This window comes from Pyrgilauda ruficollis, unplaced genomic scaffold, assembly GCF_017590135.1.
Source record: "Pyrgilauda ruficollis isolate IOZ18807 unplaced genomic scaffold, ASM1759013v1 scaffold4, whole genome shotgun sequence".
Lineage (NCBI taxonomy): Eukaryota > Metazoa > Chordata > Aves > Passeriformes > Passeridae > Pyrgilauda > Pyrgilauda ruficollis.
The window spans coordinates 11,207,394-11,232,455 of NW_024525489.1; the positions used below are offsets into that span (position 1 = coordinate 11,207,394).

Sequence of the window (25,062 nt, forward strand, 5' to 3'; positions counted from 1 at the left end):
ATATAGTATTTATACACAGTAAAATAATGTGGTATCATTCTGTTACAATAATAAATAATTAATTTTTTCAAAATTAACAAATTCAATGTTAACAAATTAGAATAAACAAATTCATTAGAACAGAAGAAAAAAACTTATTTATTTATTCAAGGCAATGGAAAACTTGCTTATTGTAATATTTCTGCCTTTGGTGTAAGTCAAAGACTTTCTAACATACTTAATAATATCCTTAAGGCAATTATATTTCCACAGTTACCTGACTTTATGCAAAATGTCATACTCTGTGACAGGCAATCCAAACAACCGTTCACCAGACGAGTACGTGATAAACTTTCTCCACAGCTCCTCAAAGTTAGCCTGATTAAGTTGTGTTTCATACAGACCAAATGAAAATACAAGTTTATTAATTTTAACTTTAAATTATCTAAAATACAATCATTGAACTGTTTCAAACTTCTACTATGTCTATTAGAAGTATATGCAAAATATCTGAAAATATTTTTGATCTAAACAAATATATAGTTTGAAGAAAAACACCAGAGTGCCAAATAACAAAAATACTTTTAAAGTCTAACTGCTGTCCAAAAGAATATAATCACCATAGAAAAATGGAAAGAAGAATGATTTTCGCAACTAGTATCCAAAAGTACAGGGCATTCTCTTGGGAAAATAAGAAACACAGCAAATATAACCAGAGTCATTCCATTTTCAGTACATGTTAGATGCATTAGAAGTGTTAAGCACCTTCTCTTAGTCACTCAGTTCTTTTCACAGACTCAAAATTCACTTTATACAATCTATACAATATTTTAGACTGACAAAAGTACTGTTCAAGTTACTATAACTTGCAGAAAAAAAGAAGGATTAAAACTAGAGAAAATACTGCTCCTGGACCTATGAATTAAGGTTCATAACAAGTTGAAAGACAGCTATCTAATGAAAAATGTGATCTTTAAAAGATTACAAAATTGGCTCATGACAGCTTTGTATCCTGGCTTATTTTCAGCCATTATCAAGGTGTCATAATTGACTCTTCCCTATTTTACTGCTTTTATTACTTCAAATTGACAATTTCTCCTCACAAAATATGAAGAGTGAAGAAAGGTTACAGATCAATCAATCAATCAATCCTTCCACATTAAGGAAAACATTGTGTGAGACAAACTACAGGTAATATAATATTATAAGTAACATCCAAATTATAATTTGGAAACAAGAACAAATTTAATTAATTATCAAGAGCAAATTTAATTAATTAGTTGCAAACAGTTTACTTTCTCACCTGAAAGATCTGCAGCCTCTTACTGGCTTCCTGAGGTGGAATGTTTGGAACCATAGGCCCTTCCTATCAAATAAACAATTAACAAAAATGGAATATTAATTCTCAAAGTGACTGAAAGCCACTCTATATTTACAGACCATTACAGAATACATATTTTTATTAGTCAAATTCCAGTCAAGTCATGTAGCTTGGTAATTCAATACTTACAGTGGTAAATCTAAGAAAACGTAACTTCTATGGAATTGAAAAACCCTTACCTTAATTGAACTTAATAAGATTAGGCTCTAACTTTTCATACTTCCTTATTTTGCTGAAAATAACAAAACCAGGACAGTGGTCCTTTTTAATGCTGATGTGTGAACAAAGACGCCACAACATGTACTACTATTTCTAAATTAATTTGTAATTTATAATCACAATTCCATTACAAGATGCATCACAAGTACTTCTTTTCTTTCTTTATAGAGTTGTGCGCATTTCTTCATACTGAAAAGTTTGACCTACAGTGATGACTGCTTAGCAACCATGGCATCCAACATTAGTAGCTGAGCAGAATAAAATTCTGGCACCCAAATCCTGCAAACCAAAATAATACTAAATTCATTTACCGTTTCATACGCTGTTTCAAAGCATGACACATCCTCCTGAAAAACTTCAACTGCTTCTAGCAACTCACTCTTAAACTTCGGCTGAACTTCAACCAACTCATCTTGAACTACAATCTGACATAAAAAAGATTAAAATAAAAGTTACTTCTGTAAGAATCAGTAACAGATATTTGAGTTAGATATAAATCAAAATTATGAATAAAACATCTCAATTTTTTGAACAAAAGTTGATTATTTGAAGCTAAATACATTTTTCCCCCTTTATGGTGTTATATTCAATTTTTGAGAGGAAAGGTGAGAGATAAACCAAACCACCTCAACCAAAAACCATAACAAAATCTTGCATTGGCCTTTAAAGGAATGTATTTCTTTACAAGGAGGTGGTGAAACAAGATCCTATTCTTTTTCTTTCCTCCCTCCATAAAACCTCAAACCCCAGACTAATAGAGTCATCTTCCTCACATAGAGCTCAGCCTTCTCTTTAACAAACTTCTTTTTCTTTGATCAAAATTTTGAAAGAAATAACCAAGAGCTGCACAAAAATGTAAAATGTACTCTTGAGTCCATTCCTGAGTGATTAACCTATGGAAGAGGAAGTAACTTAATAGATTCAACAAAATATCTACATATTTCCATCTATATGCCTTCATTACATAAAATACTCAGTAAACAAAGAGTTTTTGAGGCATAAGACTGTCCTAAATCATAAAGGTGAATGTACAATCTCTGCTTAGGGGTAAGGGCACTGGCAGAGTATGCAATTCTTAGAAAAATGTAACTTAAAGGTAATAAACTCCCTGATCAGACAAGAATGATGCAAAAACTGGAAATGAAAGAGAGCAGAAACAGCATTTTCTTGCAGGTTTTATATATATATCTAAAAGCTACAATATCAAAGCTGTCTATAAAAATAAAATTAGAAAATGAACCTACTAATAGTGGATTAAGACACTACTGCACAACTGATGTCAAGAGTGAGAACTCAGAGAGGATGGACAATTAGTCTCACACTCTCATTTATGACCTGAAGAAATCAAAATGTTTTCCACAAATGGAAAATAACATAATTTCATGTACTTACAGCTTGGGCTTTTAATTTTTTATAAGTATATCTCATTGAATCAACACCATCTGATTCCTCTTTCGTAATTTCCACATTATATGTATTCAAAATGGCATAGGCTTCCTAGATGAAAAAAAATTTAACTTAGGAATGTATTATAAGTTCATTTGAGGAAACACAGACCAAATTTGTAAGAAACATTTCAAAGAAAATCTGTTCTTATATTTTAGGCATAACTGTTTTGGTTTGGTTTTTTTCTAATAAGGATGAGGAATGAAGAACTAGGCAACAACAGCAAAAACTATTTCTTCAAAAATGGCTTGGATGAAATACTAGGAAAACATATACAAACACCATAGATTTAGTATCAGAAAATATAAAATTTTATCATGTCTATGGTATTTTATTCCACTTATCTGCAATCCGCCTGAATGCAGAATTTGGTGAATTTTCCCTAACTCTGAATAACTGTGCACACTAAGTTACACATCTATAATTATTTTGCCATATTGTCTATAAAACCTTTTTTGCTAAGTTTGCCAACTGTCAAATATATGAACATGTATCTGTAATGGAATGAACCTTTCTTATTGTTTTTTCTCATCTGCAATTTATTTGCTTACCTTCTGCTTTATGATCCTCCTCCTACACAAACTGCATTATTTAAAAATAAGTTCATTTTCATATTTTATTCATCATTTGCCAGACGCACTCCAGTATGTCCATGTCTGTCTTGTAATGGGAAGCCCAGCACTGGACACAGCACTCCAGATAAATCTCATATCGCAGAGCAGAGGGAATCATGTCCCTCAACCTACTGGCAATACAACCTGTAGAAGGCCCAGGAGACCCCTAAACCCCTTTGTTGCAAGGGCACTTTTCTGGCTTATGTTCACTTTGCTGTACTTTCAAAAAGGAACTTAATTCTTTTACTGCAAAGCTGATTTTTACCCAGCCTGCACTGGTGTCTAGGGTTATTCATCTCTTCGAGAAAAAGGATCTAAGGGTGACTTGTTAACATGACTAGCCCTACTGACATTGACAGAACCCATTACATTAATCTAGAAAGGAAAAAATGTTCACAAGATATGAGAAATTTAAGTAGTTTGGGAAAGATCATTATCTTAAATATTCATCTTAAAGTGGCAGAAGCACGATAATAATAATAAACAACAAAATGTTAATACTTCATCTTTTTAATACCTTTTATTTATTTACAAAGTTTGCATTATTTCCTACACATGTAAAACCTAGCAAGTAGACAGTGATTAACTCAGTTCCTCTTGCTTGCTTTATTTAACAGCTATGAGTATGATTATCATATCCCAAAGACAGACTAAGAACATTAAGTAGATGTGAATCTTACTTTAAATGTTTAAATTATTGTTCATGTTCTTCTATTTGGTGTAAGGCTAAGACTTTCTAACATACTTGATACACACTTAAGAAGGCAGCTGTATTTCCGCAGTTTACCTCTACATAATTGAATTAATTAATTGTTCTATTAAACTGACGGTTTCAGAGAGTGATAGCAAATACCAAATACTTAAAATTATCTCGCTTTAGCTCCTTTCAGCTTCTTTCTTATAGAAAAAAATAAAAGAATGTTGCCAGTTTTTGACAGCGTACTGTGATGTGTGGTTTCATGAATATTCTCTATATTTCAAGGGGTTAGATGATCAAGATGTTTGTTTACACACACAGAAAAAGTAAGAGGATTAAGGCTAATGAAAAGCAAAAGGGAGCATAGTGTTCCCTTGTCTTGTGTTCTCATCTTCTTATTTCTGCATGTTGTCTCCTGGATTGTTTCTATATTATAATTTCAGAAAGAAAATTTTTCTGTTTTGTATCAATACAGGATCTATTAAATTATCTGATTCATAATTTGTAATATAAAAAACAAAAAATAATATTTTTTTTCCCATCTTTGGCCTAGTTTCTTCAAGACAGTGAACTTGTTAGAGTTCAAAGTTTATCTTATCCTGTGACATTATTATATATATTATTATTAATAATAACAATAATATTTTTATAATATAACAAATTAAAAGTCATCTTACTTCAATAGGTCCCATAGAGATGTCTATATCTGATCTCTTTTCTTGAATGGTAGCTAAAGCTTCCATTGCTAATCTGACATCATCTAAGTCAACCAGAGGTCGAGCCAATTTGTTTAGGTAATCATTCATGAATGACACGATGTCTAGCAATTTTGCTTTATATTCCTCATTTAAGTAACGACAGAGGACCATCTTCCAGGAATTGGCTTCAGTTGTTAAAGCTTTTTTCAGTGGTCCTGGTTTTAAAAAACAATAAAATAAAAAACAATTACTTAATTAATATCTTCATTTTTTCCTTTAAAAAGCCCACATCACCACATATGGTTCTTTATCAGCAATTGCAAAACAGCAGACAAGGAATTCCATTACAGCATTTTAAAACTTTCAAAACAATTTCAACTATAATTAAATAGATTTCTGTTAGTTTATTGTATATTATGGTATCTGTAAAACATATTGGTAAGCTTACCTACTGGAGCACATAGAGAAGATGAATAAATAAAAAAATATCTACTTATTAATGTGGATTTTCAGAGAATAGCTTTGACATACATTAACCAATTGTATTAAGATGAGTGATATTTAAATGCTTTATACCCAATGAGGAAATGGCATCTTGGGATTTCAAAACTGGGACTTGGAATAGTTCACAGCTAAAACTGTAAGGTGACACATCATGTTATATGCACTTAATATATAATCACAAACCAACACTGAAGAGACAGAAGAGTCAAGAATTCAAATTTATTTTCAGAAAAAATTAGGATTTTATTAGGCAGCATTTTGTACTCTGGTAAAAGAAAGCAAAATATACTAACAGCATAAAACACTTCTGCTCACAAAACAAATTTTGCAGCAGATATAGATTCTCCTTTAATAATGTGACATTTAACATTAAAGAAATTATTTGTGAAGCCCAGGGATAAGTCAAGAAAATTACCACACCCTTAAAGAAGTTAAAATCTGTAAATCACAAGAAAGCAGTTCCCAAACCTAAACTGAGTCCAAGAAACTACCAGATAATAAAAGACATTTAATATCTTTGCTCTGTAACCTAGAGGACTTGGGTCCCTTTGATGCAGTGGTCACGCATGACCATAAACAAAATCCATATTCTTTTGGATGCACTCTTTCTTCCTACTCTTCCTACACAATAATAGATAGAGTTTTCCAGAGTGGTCTCATTAAGAAGAAACTACATCCAGAAACTGGATGAGAATGTGCAGTCAGCAGTCTGACATTTTTGCTTGTTCACTGAAAGAAATGGGGTTAACACATCACCAAGATCCTGAAATGAACTCCAGTCTTCAAAGCAGACATCTTCTGCTTCTCTGATGTGCAAGAAAGACAAATTTTACATTTTACTTCTTAATCTAATCAAACTAATCTGTCAGAAGAAGAAGGTGGCTCATCAGACATGCAGCCAAACTGATATTTGCAGCAGGACACATTTTCTACTTGTCACTAGGTACCAACCATATAGTTGGTCAAGAGAAGATGTGTTAGCCTTGTAACAACCTGTGAGGTGAAAGGGATAAGTGCCACTGGAATCCTTAGCACAATCAGCTGTGGCACAAATGCCATAGAATAAACAGCTTAATTCAGAACATAATGTTCTGAGAGCTAGAGATCTGAAGATGGGGACAACTAAGTAGCCATGTCTCCTCCTGAAACAAACACTGAAAGGGAACAACACATTAATGCTGTTAAGTGCCAGTCTTCACCAGTACCAAAGAAGGTGTTTCATGATTGATGACCAAATCAGCGTCAATACACATTCATTAACTCTTTGGAAAGCCTCCATAACAACTTCTCATTCATGACAAAACTTAGTGTCCACATTTACAAGCGGAGAAGGTAAGGGGAATGGAGGATTTTTTAATCACAGATTTCTTAGAAAGATCTGAGTGAGCCCTGGCTGACAGTTGTTGAGGTCTCTTCAGTGATTTCTATTAATATTGAAATATGTCTAGATATATTTCAATACATATCTTCATATTTACAAGAATAAACCTGTCTCTCATAGTATCCTTCTGGACAAAGCACACAGCTGGATAAACACATCATGTCCAGCTCACAGGCTGGACACAAATGGTTGTAGTGAATGAGGTGACATCAGATTGGGGACCTGGCAATAGTGGGGTTCCACAAGGCTCCATTGTAGACCTTAGGCTCTTCAACACCTTCATAAATTGGAAGGAATAGAATTGGAAGGAATACTAAGGAATTGACATAGAATTGGAAGGAATACTAAGGAAGTTCACAGACTAGGTGGAGCTGTTGACTCACTTGAAGTCAGAGAGGCCCTGCAGAGAGACCTCGAGAAATCAGAGGGCTGGGCACTCACCAGCCATGTGTAGTTAACAAGGGAAAGTGCCGGATTCTGCACGTGGAATGGGAAATCCTGGATGTAGGGACAGACAGAGGAATGAGATGCTGGAAAGCAGTGGCACAGAAAGGAGCCTGGGGCTCCTGGTTGACAGCAAGCTGAAGATGAGTCAGCAGTGCCCTGGCAGCCAGGAGGGCCAAGCATGTCCTGGGAGCATCAGGCACAGCATCACCAGCCAGGCAAGGGAGGGCATTGTCCAGCTCTGCTCTACACTGGGGCAGCCTCACCTTGAGCCCTGTGAGCAGTTTTGGTCACCACAAAATAAGAAAGATACTAAACTTCTAGTGAACATCCAAAGGAGGTCAGTGAAGATGATAAAGGGCATTGAGGGGAAGCCATATGAGGAGCAGCTGAGGGCACTTGGTCTGTTCAGCCTGGAGAAGGGGAGACTGAGAGGAGATCCCATTGCAGTTACACCTTACTTGTGAGGGGAGGAGGAGGGACAGGCACTGATCTCCGTAATACCCAGTGACAGGACCCGAGGGAATGGCCTGATGTTGTGTCAGGGGAGGTTTAGGTTGGATATTAGATTTAGGTTTAAAGATGTTTTTAGGCTAGATATTAAGAAAAGGATCTTCACCCAGAGGATAGTTGGGCTGGTACTGGCACCCCAGGGAAGTGGTTACAGCACCAGTCTGACAGAGTTCAAGAAGGATTTGGACAATACTCTCAAGCACATGGTACCATTCTTGGGGATGGTCCTGTGCAGGGTCAGGAGTTGCACTTTAATGATCCTTGTGGGTCCCTTTCAATTATGAATCTTCTGTGATTGTGTGACTATTTTACTCATTATCTTACTGTACATACTAAGATAAGGAAATGTCATACCTGTGTGCAATTCAATTGGACCAAGAAGAATAACAGGTTTCAAATTTGTCATCTCTTGCTCAAACGTATTGTAGTGAACTATTTCTTCTTTAATTTCAGACAGGGAGGGACCAGTAGCAAAAAATTCCTGTGTGTAGTTCAAAACGTCAATCAACAAATGTCCATTTCCATAATTTTGGTAAAACACATTGTAACTGTAATTCAGTAATTACTGAAAATGTATACCATTATTATACTTGGTTTTAGTCTTCTTGCTAACATCATAAAATGAATGTTTATAAATTTCTCTGTCACTAACACTCAACCTTGTTGGGAAATTCCAATTCAACAGAGAAATAGATAACCATGACATATTAAGGACCTACTTGTTTTGTGAAAACAGAGATCATATACATGCCCAAGCTTACAGAAAAATACCTCATAAGCCAAATTATGTGAGAAACAATCACAATAAAACACATTTTCTAAGTAGTTGCCTGAGCAGAACTGAAAGGCAGAAACATTTTGTGATTCTGAAAAGCTGCAATTCAGCAATGCTACTTAAGGCCTGTATTGATTACGCTTACACTGCATGGGCAAATAATAAATGCTGAAAGCTTTATCCCACTTCCACTCTTCTGTCCAAGAGTACCCAGAGGCAGTGGAAGAGTTAGCATAGTGGAAAAGGAAGAATGTAGAAATTAAACCTGTGTGTATGAAACTTAACTGCCTTATTATTGAAGGTTTCACTGTAGCAGTAGCCTATTCCTCGACAGTAACTAGATCAAGCTAGTAACATTAATTACGTTAGACTTAAGATTTTAATTAGACTAGCAGGAAATTTTCAGCCCTGCTTATGAATTGGTGGGGTTTTAACCCATAAAAACTCATCTTGAATTCTACCATTTCATGGTCACTGCAGCATAAAACTGCCCTTGAGCTTCACCTTCCCCACCCCAAACTCCTCCTTGTTGGTGAGAACAAGGTAGAGTATGGCACCTCTTATCCTTGGCTCTTCCATTACTTGGTCAAAGAAGTAGCAACACATTCCAGGAACCTCCTGGATTGCTTATGCCCTGCTGTGTTGCTCCTCCAGCAGCTATCAGAGTGGTTGAAGTCCCCATGAGGATCAGGGTTTATGAGTGCAAGGCTGCTCCTGTCTGTCTACAGAAAGTCTCATCTGCTCGGACCTCCTGCTCAGGCAGCCTGTAGCACATCTCCACTATAATATCATCCTGTCCCTGCTCTCCTTTTGATCCTAACCTGGTTTTCCCTGCCTAGCCTTCCTAAAGAGCCCGTGTCCCTCCATTCCAACACTCCACTCATAGGTGCCACCCTACCAAATCCCTGTGATACCAGTGGCCTTGCAGGTGTGTGTGTATCTCCAACTCCTCTTATTTCCCTGTGCTACCTGTGTTTGCATAGAGACATGCCTCATATCAAACTGGGTTGGTTTTTTGTGACCAAAAAATCCAGAGTTACACAAACAAAATAAAGCAACTACCAGGTTTTCAGTATCTAGAATGGCACAGAAGCGCAAAAAGGCAAACCAAAACACAAGCATTTATTTTACACAGAAGTAAAATGCTATTACTTCTCCTGTAAGAACGAGGAGGAACAAGGAACCCGGCAATTTGTATTAGCAGATACAGTACCATTCCTACAGAAAGATAAAAGAAGAATTTCAGCTGTAAATGTGTTTTCTACACATTTACTTTTTTTTTTCCTTGAGTTTTCACAATGTTTTCTGATTTCAAAAGATAGGATTAATGAAGAATAGTCCTGTAAGTGATAATCATTAAACTGACCTGAAATTTGGTATCTTTATCTTCTGTCCACAACACCTTATATTTATCAAACTCTTGCAGAACTTCGCTAACTCCTTCTTTTAGAGAATTCCCAGCAGAAGAGAGGATCACAATTATTTTAGCAATAGCTTCATTTTCCGCAACACCCGAGTAAAAATTTTTTATCTTTCTGACAACATCATCACCTCCTTCTGTAAAATAAAATTATATGTAAATCAATGAATTGTTGACAATCTGATTAGAATTCTCTTCTAAACCTATGCATACCAAATTGAGCAATGATGCTTTTCAGTAAGGCTGAGTATCCTTCTTCAAAGATTTGTCACACTGCTTAATGTGAAGTGCCAGCTGCTAGATTATGTCAGGCACTATACAGCTAGAGCAAATTCAGTCTAAAATGAAGGTTCTCAAATGGAAAGAAAATAATCTTCTTCATTCACAAATTTCATTTTCTCAATGAATGAAACGAATGCATGAAATGAATGAATGAAATGAAATTTCATTCGATTTGATTTAATGTAATTGTAAGCAGAACATCAAAGGCCTCATAAACATTCCACATTATTTAATGATTTTTTTAAATTCTTAAAATTGAAGTTTTAAAATTGTACATACTGCTTAAAGCAGTGTAAACTTCTTGAACTCTTTGATTAATTGCTGAGAAAATCAGGGTCAATATAGAAACTGATATTCTTCAGATCTGATGAGCTACTTCTGTCATAACAATCCCTGAGCATTCTGAAGCAGATTTCAGTGAACAAAGAAGAAAAATCCACCCTTCCCACAGCATATATTGTTTAATGAGGGGATTTTGAGGCAGCTTCAAGTTCTCTTTTACTCTGAAGGCCTTTTCTGGGGTCTGCTTCCTCGAAACAGTCTCAGATTCATCCATCCTTACCAGAGAACTCCATAATCTCATTGCTACAATATTAACATACGCCCCCAGGTGTTGCTGGTGTCTAGTTAAAGGTGATGAAAATAGTCATTTGTTGATGCTGTATTTTGACACAGCAGAGGAAAAGACTCTGAGTGTCTGATAAGGATTGGCTCCTACCACCCTGCTTGAAGCCCATTAAAAGAGGTGAGAATCATACAATACATGCCAGTAGAAGAATAAAGTAACAGCTCTGGACTGTCAGAAGGAAAAGCTTTCCAAGATGTTACAGATTTTTCAAAGGAATGATAACAAAGATACAACTGGACTGCATATCACTGGGTCAAACAGCTAAGAAAAACTGACAGTAAAAACATATTTAGGCTTTTATGGTGGCTTGAAAAATGTATGGAGAGACACTTGGAAATAATATTAAGAAGTAAACTATTTGACTAAAATGGATGTAGGTCTGTCTCCAGTCAAATATTTTTCATTCACATGTAAAAATATTTGAGGTGTTTTTTATCCAGTCTAGGAATACATCCAGCAATTTAAATCTTTCCTGAAATCTGTCTCTTGCTGTATCTCAATATTTCAATGAGTTTTAGTATAAAATCATGGTTTACAGTTTCAGCTATATCATTATGGCTACATTCCACAATGAGGAGGTAAAAAGATTGATCAACAGTTTACTTTGTCTTAAGTAAAATATTCAGAATGTAGGAATTTTTCAAAGTTTTTTGCTTACTGTTTTTCAGAGTTGCAATAAGTTATGTAAGCCTGAAAAGCTGAAAAATACAGCAAATTAAATCAAAATAAACCCACCAAAATTAATGTAACATAATCCACAGTAGGCTTCTCTGACAAAAAATGAGCTTATTCACAAATATTTAAATATGGCATAGTTATTAAAGCAAAAAGTAAAATGAAAAGTAAAACAAAACCTAAAGAAACCACTTACTTTCCCCTTTTTTGGCTTTTTTTCCTTGTGATCCTGCAGAAGCTGCTTGCTGTGTGCCTGGTTCTGTTTTTAAAATAGATTTTTGCAAATGCCTCTGTCCCCACTGAGCAACTCCTCGATTTACTTCCAGTGTTAAATTAATCATGCGATTGATGGCATGCTGTATATCATCTAAACTGGGAACAATTACCTATTTAAAACAGTTGAAAAATTGTTGAAATAAATGCAACTGATTGTCATTTTTGAGACCTCAGTTTTACTCCACCCATAGTGAATTGCAGAGTTTACCCCAGAAGAGAAGCTGGAAAATACAACTTTAGCAGGTTGTCTGGCTCAGAATTGCATCTAAAGAGATGAAACAACTGTGGTGATCTACCATCTAATCATGCACTCACACTGTGGGTGAAAAGACAACCAAGTATATAAGCAGATAGATTTATTGGCTTTTTTTACAGCTATTAAAAAAACTCCTACAACATTTTAAGCACCATTTTTATAATAACTTTTATATAATGTGTGGGAATACGTTGCAAACCTTGTTTTTTACACTCAAGAATAACAAAGCATTAGAAATCGCACGCTATGGCGCAACCACCACTTCCCACCCTTCTCGGGCCTTATGTATGATCAGCCACATACATAAAAGCAAGGCTCTTGCAAACTCTTATTAGAGTTTAGCACTAGCAAAGTGGTATTTTCCCCAGAATTACTTGATTACTGCCCTGGATCAGCCAAGCATTTGAGGACTGGAAAGAGAGATGTACCTACTTTGTAGTGGGTGGAGCTTGGTACTTTATGCTTCTACAAGTATCAACAAGGTAAACGTTCTACACTCTGGCAGAACTTACATATCATGTGTACACACACACACACAGTGTGAATATATAACAGAATGGTGATATGAACACTAGTTCAATGTCAAAGGAATATAATCTAAGAACATTTTTATTGTAATTTCAATATAAACCCATCAATCCTTATAAGACATTTGAGAAATTTTGTAACTTGCTCTCATAAAATATAAAATACATATTGCTGACACATAGTGATCTTACTCTACAAAAGAAAACAACTAATGCTTTACTTCTTTGCAATTGAGCTGCCTTTTTTTCCCTGTACACAGAAATCCACAACTCCTTTTTCTGGTTTTGATTCTTCTATTTTTGTTCAGTGTTCCTCATTCTGGCCATCTAACTTCCCATTTAGGTGACTAAAGTCAAACTGAGCAAAGATAATGGTCATTATTGAAATTCAACAAACAGATTTAGATTACACAAGTAAGAATTGAATAAGAATAAGAATAAGAATAAGCATAAGAATAAGCATAAGAATAAAGCAAGATGTAGAACCTACTCCAGTAATGCAGCTAGTACCTGTGAGAACTGTAATCATTCTGCAAAGAACACGGAAGAATGGATTGCAATGTAATTGCTAAACCACAGAAGGTTAAAAAGCAAGGTTCTGCAAGCACTACTGAGACAGATGCCAGAGCACTGGAACTGTAAGCACATTTCATCAGTGCTCTCAGCACACCGAAAGATATGAGCCACTGCTCTCCTTTGGAGCAGATGCTGCTGGTTCAGTGGAAGTGTGCCCACACCCTGCACTTGGACAAATGCAGAGATAACTCTAAGACAATGTATCTTACCTATATAAAATAAAACTTACCAGATTGGGAATATCAAGGTGTACTTCTGCTTTTAGAAAAGGAGTGACATCCTGAGATTTGCTGTAAAATGATTTTCACATATATCATAAACACTTTACCATAAAACCTCAATTTATCTGAGAAATATAATTTTGAGTTACATTTTCTGACCAAAGCCACATAGAGAATTTTCACATGAAATTATGTACTATTTCCAAAACTTACAGAACTTTATTGTTTAAAGGATAAAGAAAATAGCTAGAGCTCCACCATTCTGATAAAGGCTACCTTGGATCCAGCCATTGCTTTCAGAATTTTTTATCCAGAATATTTTCTGATTCTGGATTTTAAACTCTCAGGTTCAGAATGATGAACTCTGCCAGTGCTTTGAATAGGGCATAAGAAGGTCTCATTGATCATTAAATGCAACAACGTATCAAGAGCAAAAGTTGTCCCACTATATTTTAGGTAAGCATTCAACAGAATAGAAAAAAAGTTTCAAAGATGACAAGCTAGTGCAAAATTATAAACACAGGGTGTTAACCTACTCAAAACTGAAATTAAAACCTAACAACATGGAGCAAAGTAAAATTTTAAATGCTGTGGTATATTAACCAAATAAGGGAGGATTCAACAATATGATACAGTAGACAAATATGAAGGAAACAACCAAAAAAATTCCTATTGACTTTGACAAGGATTTCAATACATTTTTTATGAAAAATATCCTTAGGGGAAAAAAAAAAGCAATTCAGACTTTAACAAACATTAATGACAAAACATCATAAACTTCACTTGCTTGAATAAATTCTCTTAATAGAATTCTAAGGAGGCTTTTCAATATTCAATATATATATATACAATATATATTGAAATAATTCATCTCTGAACTGTATGCCTGTTCAAACAGAGAAGAATCTATAGAAATCATACTGAACATAGGGGAGTGATTTTGTATGGATCTTGCCATTATCATGAAGAATTCATAAAGAGTGCATACTATTGAGGGAATCCTTCATTTGCAACTTACATTGGAACACTCATTCTTCTTTTAATACGATCCAAAGACAGTCGGGTTGCTTTCTGGAGACTGACTAGGAGCCGGCGACTGAAATAGGCAAGTAAGTCTTTACAGTTCTGTAATAAATAAACCATACATTATCTAGCATCATGTTCACATAGGAACCTGAAAATTATTGCACAAACATTGTAAGTCAAACCTAATAGATTTTGTCAGAAGGAATTTGTGCTGTAAGCTACATGAAAAACACAAAGTGAGAAGTTGGGGAGTTGTAAGTAAGTAAATAAGTAAAAGCTGCATGGGAAAAAGAATATAGTATGTGAAGAAGCAACTTGTCTTATTCAGATACAGAATACTGAAATCTGTTTGAAATACGCTCCTTCAGAAAAGCTCTCCATATTAAAAAAAGAACAAACAGAAAACCAAGCCACAAAACTAAACCATGAATTACCCAAGAATATTGGTGCACATATACCAATTTATGAATAAGAGACAAATACAGTAAAATGCACCTGGATTAAGAATATGAAAATACGGCAACATGAAATGATCATATTTTGAAAAATTGCAACATTGTAGCATTATTGTATTTGTACTTCCACGTTTGACAGTCCTCGTTCTTTACTTCTACTTTCTTTCTCTGCTGAACATGAAGAAATTGCATTCTTCATGGGAAAAGTACAATGACAATCTTTGTTGATGAAGTTGGAAGAGAAAGATAGAAAGGATAAAAGATCCTGTCTACCCAAGAAGGAAAGTCTGTGTTATGGCTTAGTCACATTATTGTCTCCAATTTTTACACTTACCACTTGTGTCAAGAATTTTTTTAAAAAAGGTGATAATTGGAATAACATGCAATATACTTGTGAAAGCTAAAATCCATCTTAAATGCACTTTTTAGGTAACCTATTTCATCATTTGTACATTACATTTGACACTGTCCATGTGATGTCTTTCTGTAACATAGATATGCAGCTACCAAAACTCAAGATCCTGTTTACTAATCCAATTGGCCTAAAAATTATTTCCTTATTTTCCTATATAATTTACCTTTTTAAACTCTTCTTCTTTATTACTGCCCTTGCTATCTTCACTTTGAGATCCTTCAGCAGGAGGTTTTTCTTTCTCCTTTTCTTTACCTTCAAATGCTATACGTTTTTCTTTTCCTGTAAATTGAAAAAAAATTAGAAAGTTATTATTATACAAATATTCTGCTTTAAGGCATGCTGTCCCCTCATTAGAGGCAAACCAATATTGACTTTTGTTTAGTAATACGTGAATCACCAAAAATTATTTTTATTTCATTACACTTTTTCACACCAGGAATGTGGTTTAGAGTCCAGCTTATAAGCCTTAGCTTAGCAAACATGGTGCACTACCTATCTGTTACTCAAGATGTATAGGCAGACATTAATATATCAGTGAAAATGACCAAAAAAATCAAAATAAGCATAAACAATTTAACAAAGGACAGAGAAGTATTTTTGTGTCATCTTTTTCTGCTTGCATCCTATTGAACCACCTGCAGTATTGACCCTGCCTATGCCTCTATAGCTGGAGAAACCTGAACCCAGAAGGAAAAAATCCCATTAAAGAAAAGAACTCCATTAGTGATTAAGCCTCAAAATAAATTTTTCCTTAAAACATTTTTTTTTCCTCCGAATATAAACTATTTCTCTTACAACAACATGTGATCTTCTAAAATCTTTGTAAGACACTCCAAAGAAGTGGGAACCAGTCATTCAAGTGCCAGCCTTTCACTATACTAATTTAAACTGACCAGCCAGAAAAGCACATTATTCTACTGCTGCAGGAAAGTTAAAAAAAGAGGGACAGTACCAAATAGCTGACAGAACTGAGGAGAGAGGAACACTGGATTTCACTTACAGGTGGGGAGATGTGACATGGGAGAGTTATGATGAGCGACTGATAGAAATGGAACTTGAATGTTCTTCCTCTAGAGCAAATATTTTGCTGATCTAAACAGGACAGCTTATAACTCTAGAAACCCCACCACAACTGAGTTATCTCTGTACTTCACAAACTAGTGGTTTAGTTTTGCAGTGATTAAAGAAGTCAGAGCTGTGACACAGATGAAATTGTAGTGTGAGGAAAATTTGTTTAGCAAATTAGATAAAACAGATCAGTTTTGATAAAAACTAGCTAAAGCCTACAGAACTTTTTATTTAAATAAGCAACATTAACTACCTTGTATTTCTGAGGGCTTAACAGATGGAAATTCATAATTCTTTTCAAATAGATCTATTAGATCTTGAACAGCATCTTCAATGTGCATGCTTTTGATGTTCAATAACTCAGAACATTCTTTAGTATAATCCTGTTAAATAAAAATATCAATGCATTATCTTAATCAGTTATCACTGATTATCTTATTACTGTTTCTCTTCATGGAGATTCAAAACATTTCCCTGAATATTGTATTAATCAGACCAAAACCATTTCAATGAAACATACATATTTATTAGAGTATGCTTTTATATTTATAAAAACTTCTGCTATATTATCACTATATTTTTAATGCCTAAAAAAGTCTAGTTTTTAAAATGTAATGGTACTTTTAGGTGCTTAAAAAAATCCTGAATATTGGCTCTGAATCTGAAATTACCCAAATACTGTTCCAACTGTCCTTAATAATTTTATTTATTTGCACTGATTTGATAATTAATACATTTTTAGCCTATTTTGTAATAAGAAAACTTTCAGATTCTCAAATATACTTGTTGGAAAGTACTTTTTGCCTTCTATTTAAAAACAACAATTTGAAAAAAATAGGTGAGAAGAAGGGCTATATATCTCTGAGGTCCTTCATACATAAAAATCTCACCAAAGTACAAAGCACTTAAATAAGATTATCTATGACATACTACAGCTTAAGTATCTTAAATACCAAAGAACCAATATAACTTCATATAAAATATTTTAACCAAAATAATTTAATTGCAAATAAAGTTCTGTATTTCCACGTAGAGCATTTTTTAGTTTTATTTTCATTTACAAAGGCATTTTTTCTAACGTGCCCTAAAATTCAAGTTGAAAGATGTAAAGTTGCACACACCTCATTGTCAGTCAACAGATCCTCTATTTTGATAGTACCATCTATTGGTAAGCTAACTAAAGAAGTTGTTGATATGTCTTTTAATATTGAACCAATCCGCACGTCACTTGTAACAGTTACCTAAAAAGAGAAAACCACATTAATACCATACACTTATCTTTAAAGCATAATGTATTCCATTTTAGAGTGCTCTAACAGGTAAAAAATGTATTGCAGAAAAATAAATGCAAGAATGTTACAGAGTAGAAAATTCCCCAAGTGAATATGTTATGGTAACTTAAGGGTTATTTACAATTACTAGACTCCCAAAGAATCCTGGCTGGTTTAACTGCAGTTTTAGGCAGACAGGCAGCAACAAAAAGTCAGACTCTAGATCATTCCTGTCATGCAAGGTACACTGCTTCTAGATTAAATAAAACAGAGTAATAGAACAAGCTACGTCAATATAATTGGATACTTGTTCATGATCTTACTAACCACAATTCTAGCAGTAAGGCAAGTGGGGGGTTTACTGTAAATTGCTTACAGGTTAATCTTCAGTCCTTCTCCTTCTTTTAGTCAACACAGTTTTTTGCTGAGTTTTTAATTCTAAATTGAAGCATTATTAGTATACAGTCAACTACATTGAATTGTTTTTCACCATGGCAGAATCCAAGTAAAAATTACTTCTGCCCATATTTTAATCTTTTGTCTGAAGTAGTCTGCATCTGTGATATTCCATCTTGTTTTTCACAATAAACCTCATGCTTCCATTTCACATCACTTTTTTCCTGTTTGACAATAATACCCCATTCACAGAAATCAAAAGTCTAACCAAAGTTAACTTTTTAAAATTGATATGGGAGGGAGAAGTAAAAAAAAAAAAAAAAGCATACAACCTAAATTTACGTAAAAACATGGTTATTTTAGATATACTCAGGCTTACAAAACTGTTCATTTCTGACAAAGAAACATTTTTCTAGCTTTGGGTTTCAGTGGCAAACAGAGCATTGTTCACAATTATGATTTTCTGCCATACATAAAAAGAACTAGACACACTGACCAGTGACTAACAATCTCCTACCAAAGGAGACACTTTACAATTTACAATATTCATAGAAAAGATAATAGTCACACAGTTTAACCATCAAACCAGAAGGGCAATCTGACTGTCAAGCTAAAGTCTTGAGAAAAAAAACCAAGCCAATACTGGTCCTCAAGCATGTTTAATCATAGAATCATAGTATACCCAGTTGAAAGAAGACTTCAAGGATCATCTGGTCCAACTTTTCTTGGCAAAAGCACAGCCTAGACAAGACAGCACATTGTCCAGCTGACTCTCAAAATTGTCCGACACTGGGGTTTCAGTGGGAGATTATTTCAGTGGCTGACTGTTCTCACTGCAAAAAAATTTCCTCTTGTGTCAAATTGGTAACTCTCCGTGAGTAACTTATACCCGTTACCCCCCCATATTGTCCACGTAAATCATTGTAAAAAGGGAGTCTCCATCTTCTTCGCAGCCAATCTTCAAATATTACACCACGATGATAAGGTGTCCCCTAAGCCTTCTTTAATCAAGGTTGAAAAAAACCATTTCTCTCAACTTTTCATCATTTTTTCAGGCTTCGCAGTCCTTTGATCATCACTGTGGCCCTTCCCTGAACCTTCTCCAAATGTCTTCTGTATAGCAGGGACCAAAACTGAATACAGTTCCAGGTTTGGCCTCACCAGCACCGAGCAGAGGAGGATGGTTATTTGTCATCACTGCTTATTTATGCAACCCAACATCCTGCCGACTTTCTTTACTGGAGCAGCACACTGTTCACTCACACTGAACTTGTTATCCACAAGGATGCCCAGATGACGTAGATCTCAGCCTATGCTGCACTCCTGGATGATGTTTGCCCAGGTGCAAGACCTTACATTTCTCCTTGTTGAATTTTGTAAGGTCCTTGCTAGCCCACACTTCATGCTTATTCAGGTCTTCCTGTCGGGTGGCTCTCTACTTTCCCATTTAGCTTGGTGTCATCAGCAAACTGTCAGGGTACACTTGATCCAGTCATCCAGATTACTTATGTAGATATTAAATATGGAATCAAATGAGTTCAGAAATCATGTGATGAATACCAAGAGAGTAAAAGAGCACAGAGCAGCATGCAGAAAACAGTGAGGAAAAAACATTATCTCCTTCATTATTTCATGGGCTGCACAAAAAGGACACAGTTTCACAACGTGCCTGCTATGGAAAGAGTTAATGCTCCAAAGTTCTACACTCAACAGTTTTTACATAGAAGTATCTTTTATGCAGCTGCAGTCATGGACAAACACTCAAAGACAGGCATTGACTCTGAAAATCAGAGTGAAAGCCGCAGAATCTGAAGACAAGAAGTGAAGACAGAAGGAAAAATCAAATATATGATGGCAATAATAAGAGAGAATCATTGAGTGTATCCCTATTCCAAGAAAAGGAACCTATTTTAAAAAGCAATAAAATTTGTATGTATGGTACAAAAATAAGCACGTATTATGTTTGAATATGAAAAATAGCATCCTTGAAATAATTTCTGTAAGGTACTGGTTTTATTTATATAGTGAGCAAATGCTTACCCTTCTCAAAAGCTGTCTATATACATGCAGAACTTGATCAGCTTCTTGAAAGAAAGTTTCCAGCGTGACAGATGACCAAGTCAACATGGTAAGTCCTTGCCTCAACACAGCTTCCATCTAAGAATAAAAATATAATTTAACAGATAAAAAAAAACAAAAACAAACAAAAAAACACAAGAGAAAACAATTAAAACATGTTCTACTATTATATTCACTAACATTGCTTATAAATCAGAGTGGTGTGCAAGCGAGGTTACATGCTTCCAACAAAAAAGGTCAAAGAAATTTATGCAATAGAAAGGAAGGGGAAGGTAGTGCATACTACAGCCTCAGGTTTTTCGTTTCTCACACTTCTGTCCAACTGTGTAGTTATACAAACTTAAGATAAACTATGCAACTTTTTGGTGTGACTACTTACAACCAAAATGGGGAGGGTTACTTAAAACATTCATATACGTACACTTGTAAATGTCTGACAAAACAAAATAGCTTGTGGGACAGACATTCTGTGTCTCCAATAAAACTGCACTTTTAGTGTAGCATAAAATATCACAGTGTAGCATTCTAGACTACTGAAGAGACTCAATTTACAAAGTTAATAATTCCCTCTGAGCGAATTTCTGTGTTAAAGCCAGAGATTTGTGGAGACAGATAGACCTCAAATACCATATTTTTTTGTTCTACTGGTCTTCTGTCTCATAGGCACTAAGATTATTTGAGTGTAAAGCACATAATTTGAGGACTGTATGAAGGATCCAAAGAACAAATTTTTAGTCTTAAAGGTCTCAGTAAAATCCATTAAGTTCACAACAGGCAGATCCATCTAAATATTTCAGAATTATAAATTATTATTAAGCTATTTTAAGATCTTATGAGGTATATGAGTTCATGCAGCAATACTAACCTTTTGTATTTTTGGTGTCATCAGATTTACAAACACATTTCGTGTTCCTTTACACAAATCTTCATAAGACTGGACAACACCCTGTTGATTATTAGAAAGGGTTGTATCAAGCAGAATATTTAAAACATCTCTTTACTCAAGAAAACAATCTGTCATACAATCAAATCATCTAAAAAAAGATACTGAAAACTGCACAATGCTGTATTTGCAAAAAAATGTAGAATTTTACACAGACATTACATACCTATGAACATAATTTCTGGGATGTAATGAATACGTATCATGCTGTAGAAGGAGGAATGAAAGCCACCTTTGTGTAACACTTCCTTAAGGCATAAAACCAGAAAAAGAATGAACTTTCTCTGGAACTAAAGACAGCTTGATCTTTAGTGACTGTAGCTTGCATTACCCTCTTAATATTGAGTATCATATCTTTTAGATGCTTAAGTCAGGTATGAACCCAGTTTTAAAATATCCTCTTCTCTTATGCCATAAGCACACAAACACAGAGAAAAGTATTGTATGATGCACAAGATACAGGCTCTTGAAATAACTCCATAGCGGAGACTACAATAGGTATAACAAATGTAACTTCTCTTGCAGGTAACCTGCAAAATTCTTCACATTTCTCTGGCTCACCATATATTCCAAACCAGACTAACTCCAATATTTCTTCTCAAAAACTCTAAACCCCTGCATTTTACTGATTTTCAGACTGTGAAAACTATTTGTATAGCTTAAACTATTTAATGACTTAAGTATACTTAGTGTGCCATTGGGTATATGAAGTACATATTCTTATATTTAAGTATCTACCAGCCCACACAGGACTTAGCAGGGGGTTTTCAAATGAGATTTTCTATGTCCACGTGTGCATTCTGCAAATTTACCTTAAACTACCTCTTACCCAACTTTAATCTTCAGCTATAGAAAAAAATCCATGTTTAAACACATTCAATTTAATTTTTTTTAAACAGCAATCACAATACTTTTCAAGTTTACCTCTAACTGCAACTTGTTTGACTTCAATTTATCTTCCATTACTGCTAGTTTGACTGCTTGCTCTGGTACTTCCAGACCCAACTTTATCATACATTTTGTCTCTCGCACAATCTCTAGAATTTGGGGATCAAAATTAACCAGGAACTTCTCAGTTGTAGGATGACGCACAAGTATCGTGGATTGTAAGACTGTAAAGACATTCTAGTATCAGTATCTAAGACAAGCAATTGTTTAAATTCTATAAATTATTATGAAATCCATATTTCTAATGTTACAATATAGTGATTAAGTATGTAGGGTTACTTGTGAAATAGCTTCATGTTGTTTTCAGTTTCAAGAAAATACACAACCCACTTCCATCATATTAACTTTCTGCCCTTCTCTTCATAAACTAAACAAACCTCAGATGCAGTCTTATTTGTGTCATAATTTTTATCAGCCCAAGTTAAAAAAATCATGAAATTCGTTCTCTGAGCACCAGGAAACAAAATGCCTGACTATCATGGGCTATACAAAAAGGACACAACTTCACAACATGCCTGCTATGGAAAGAGTTTTAAGTATTTAGTAATATTTCTAGGTATTTAGTAATATTTGTCCTTAGAGGGACTGGGGCAACACAAAGTTATGAATTATTATACTGGGGAAAAAACCCCAGAAGGAATTACTAAATAGTACACATAGGGAATTTAAATACAACAGTTATCTGTGTCTTAAATTTGTGTCACTAATATTTAGCAATTATCTGTCAAACAGTGTACCAAATCTGCAATCCTCTGCATCAAAGCCAAGTATCAAGGTCAGTAAAGCACTGAGATTGTATTACTGAGTCTGATAATTGGATCATTATTTACTTGCACATTTTAAGGGTAAATGAGGCTTTAAAAATAATCTGATTTATGTTAACTTACTATTCAACAACAATTTAAAGAAGCAAGTGCATATTTAATTACTTACGATATTGTAATTGTGAAATTTCCTTCATCCACGCATTATGATAGACTACCTCGAACTCCACCAATACATATGCAAATTTGTTGTATGATTGAACAACTGCTTTACCTTCTGGACTTGCCAAGATATCTGAATGTTTCTGTTAAAACACAGTACATTCAAATTAAAACTATATCCAAAACCACCATACCACTTGGGTTTTTCTCAATTTAACTATTGTCTATACATAGTGTAGGTTAATACTATGAATTATACTCACAGAGTTCTTAAAAACTGTATCAAATATTTATGATTCAAATTTACAGGGCAATAAAGTCAGCAAGAACTTGTAAGGAATAAATACGAAATATTTAACATCAGTAAGAACAATTACTTCAATATACTGTCATAAATACCTACAATTCACAGTGAAACGGATACTCAGTTCTACTCAAAATTGAATAACTGAAAATTTATTTTAAAAGTTTCCTTTTTTAATCAGTAATTATATTTATGTCTGTTTTCCTTGGAACAGATTTAGATTATTATTCACATCTAAGGGAAACAGGAAAGTGAAAACCTCTCCTACATAGAAGTTAACTTGGCATGAGACCCTAGATGCTTTGTAGGAGAATCACTCAAACATTTCAAGAATTCTTCAAGGTTATTTTCAACTGAAATAGTCTAGTCTGTTCTATTCCAACACTACATCTTGGATCTACAAGGCCGACTGCAGAGCAGTATAAACATACAAAGAAAAATTTTGCTTAGCATATAACAAATGATGCAATCATAGCCAGAAATTTCATGATCACTCTACTGAAGACAGTTCACTGTTACACAAAACGCCTAATTTTTCAGCACATCAACTTACATGGAAATAGCTGATTGGATCATTTACCCTTCTGAATAGCTGTCTCACCCACAGTATCTTTCCTGCAATAGGTGGCATGTTTCGAGCTAGAGGAGGGTCATCTTTCTGGGTTTGGTATAGCTACAGCAAGAACAATATCATTAAACACATGTATTTTAAAAAATCTATTGAAATGCTAAACTGTTTTCTATTGTAGTAGAATTTCTTCCTCCTCACAAACAGATTAAATTTGCATGGAGTCACACAACAGCTCATGGAGAGAAAAATGTATTTCTTCCTTGACTTTGTACCCTCCAAAGATGCACACATATCAACGCTGGTCTCCGTCATCTCATGCTGTTTCTCAGCTGTGCTGTTTCTCTCTGTGTTTATGACAGAGTCCTGAGTACACCAAAAGGCATTGTGAACTCTGGGGCGGAGCAGCCAGTATTCAGGATCAAGTCTGACACCTGGCTTTGAAGCCATCTGCTGTGAAAGCAAGCTGTTTAAGGAAGCGGTATCAGGAGAATCCCTGTGGGACTTCTCCTTAGCTTGAAACTGGTCTTAGAAGAGGCCCAAGCTAGATTGTTAACTGAGAGCTTTCTCCTGAATAGAAACATCAACACTATTGTGTTCTTCAGGCACACATATCTGACTATTAGATAACATTACAGGATTTGGACTTAATTATTCTTGTGGGTCCCTTCCAAATCAGGATAATTTAGTATTCTATGACATGCATTTTTCTACTAACTTCGAACCAAAATGCATGTAGATACTCCTAGACACACAGCCCATACTTTTATCTGTGTCAAAGATGAAAAAAATGTCCCCTGCTCAGTGAATAGCTGCATTAAAACAAAACAAAACAAAAAGGCCTAAATTTATACTGTACAAAATTTGCAATGACGAAGTATTCAATCACTTTAGAACCAACATTGCAGTTGGAGCAACTTTTTATTAGAAATAACTTGCTTGTCAAAGATAAAAGGCAATTTAGTAATATCAAATAAATAGTTAAACCTAGTCAGCAGAATCAAGATGTGTTCTTTGACAGAAAAGAGGAGTATTTGGAGACACCCAACTTTAGGCATGTGAACTCAGGCTGTGATGACACAACTCTTCAATAACTAGAACGTCTTGGCCCAAACTTGTCTCCAGTGGCCCCAGCCAAAGAAATCCAAGTA

The 25,062-nt window shown here is 34.7% G+C and overlaps 1 protein-coding gene across 1 annotated transcript in view; it reads right to left on the reverse strand.

Moving 5' to 3' along the window:
• DNAH8 (dynein axonemal heavy chain 8) overlaps positions 1 to 25,062 on the reverse strand; it is a 112,120-nt gene that overhangs the window by 73,526 nt on the left and 13,532 nt on the right. Inside the window, exons 12-30 of the mRNA XM_041477031.1 lie at positions 23,897 to 24,016; positions 23,047 to 23,182; positions 22,090 to 22,277; positions 21,088 to 21,168; positions 20,184 to 20,300; positions 17,598 to 17,717; positions 16,730 to 16,859; positions 15,572 to 15,687; positions 14,531 to 14,637; positions 13,613 to 13,627; positions 13,521 to 13,581; positions 11,853 to 12,042; positions 10,018 to 10,208; positions 8,231 to 8,357; positions 5,014 to 5,249; positions 2,972 to 3,076; positions 1,891 to 2,004; positions 1,283 to 1,345; positions 257 to 357 (exon numbers count right to left, since the gene is read on the reverse strand). Of these exons, the coding sequence (XP_041332965.1) occupies positions 257 to 357; positions 1,283 to 1,345; positions 1,891 to 2,004; positions 2,972 to 3,076; positions 5,014 to 5,249; positions 8,231 to 8,357; positions 10,018 to 10,208; positions 11,853 to 12,042; positions 13,521 to 13,581; positions 13,613 to 13,627; positions 14,531 to 14,637; positions 15,572 to 15,687; positions 16,730 to 16,859; positions 17,598 to 17,717; positions 20,184 to 20,300; positions 21,088 to 21,168; positions 22,090 to 22,277; positions 23,047 to 23,182; positions 23,897 to 24,016 (2,318 nt within the window). The remainder of the gene's footprint in view (positions 1 to 256; positions 358 to 1,282; positions 1,346 to 1,890; positions 2,005 to 2,971; positions 3,077 to 5,013; positions 5,250 to 8,230; positions 8,358 to 10,017; positions 10,209 to 11,852; positions 12,043 to 13,520; positions 13,582 to 13,612; positions 13,628 to 14,530; positions 14,638 to 15,571; positions 15,688 to 16,729; positions 16,860 to 17,597; positions 17,718 to 20,183; positions 20,301 to 21,087; positions 21,169 to 22,089; positions 22,278 to 23,046; positions 23,183 to 23,896; positions 24,017 to 25,062) is intronic.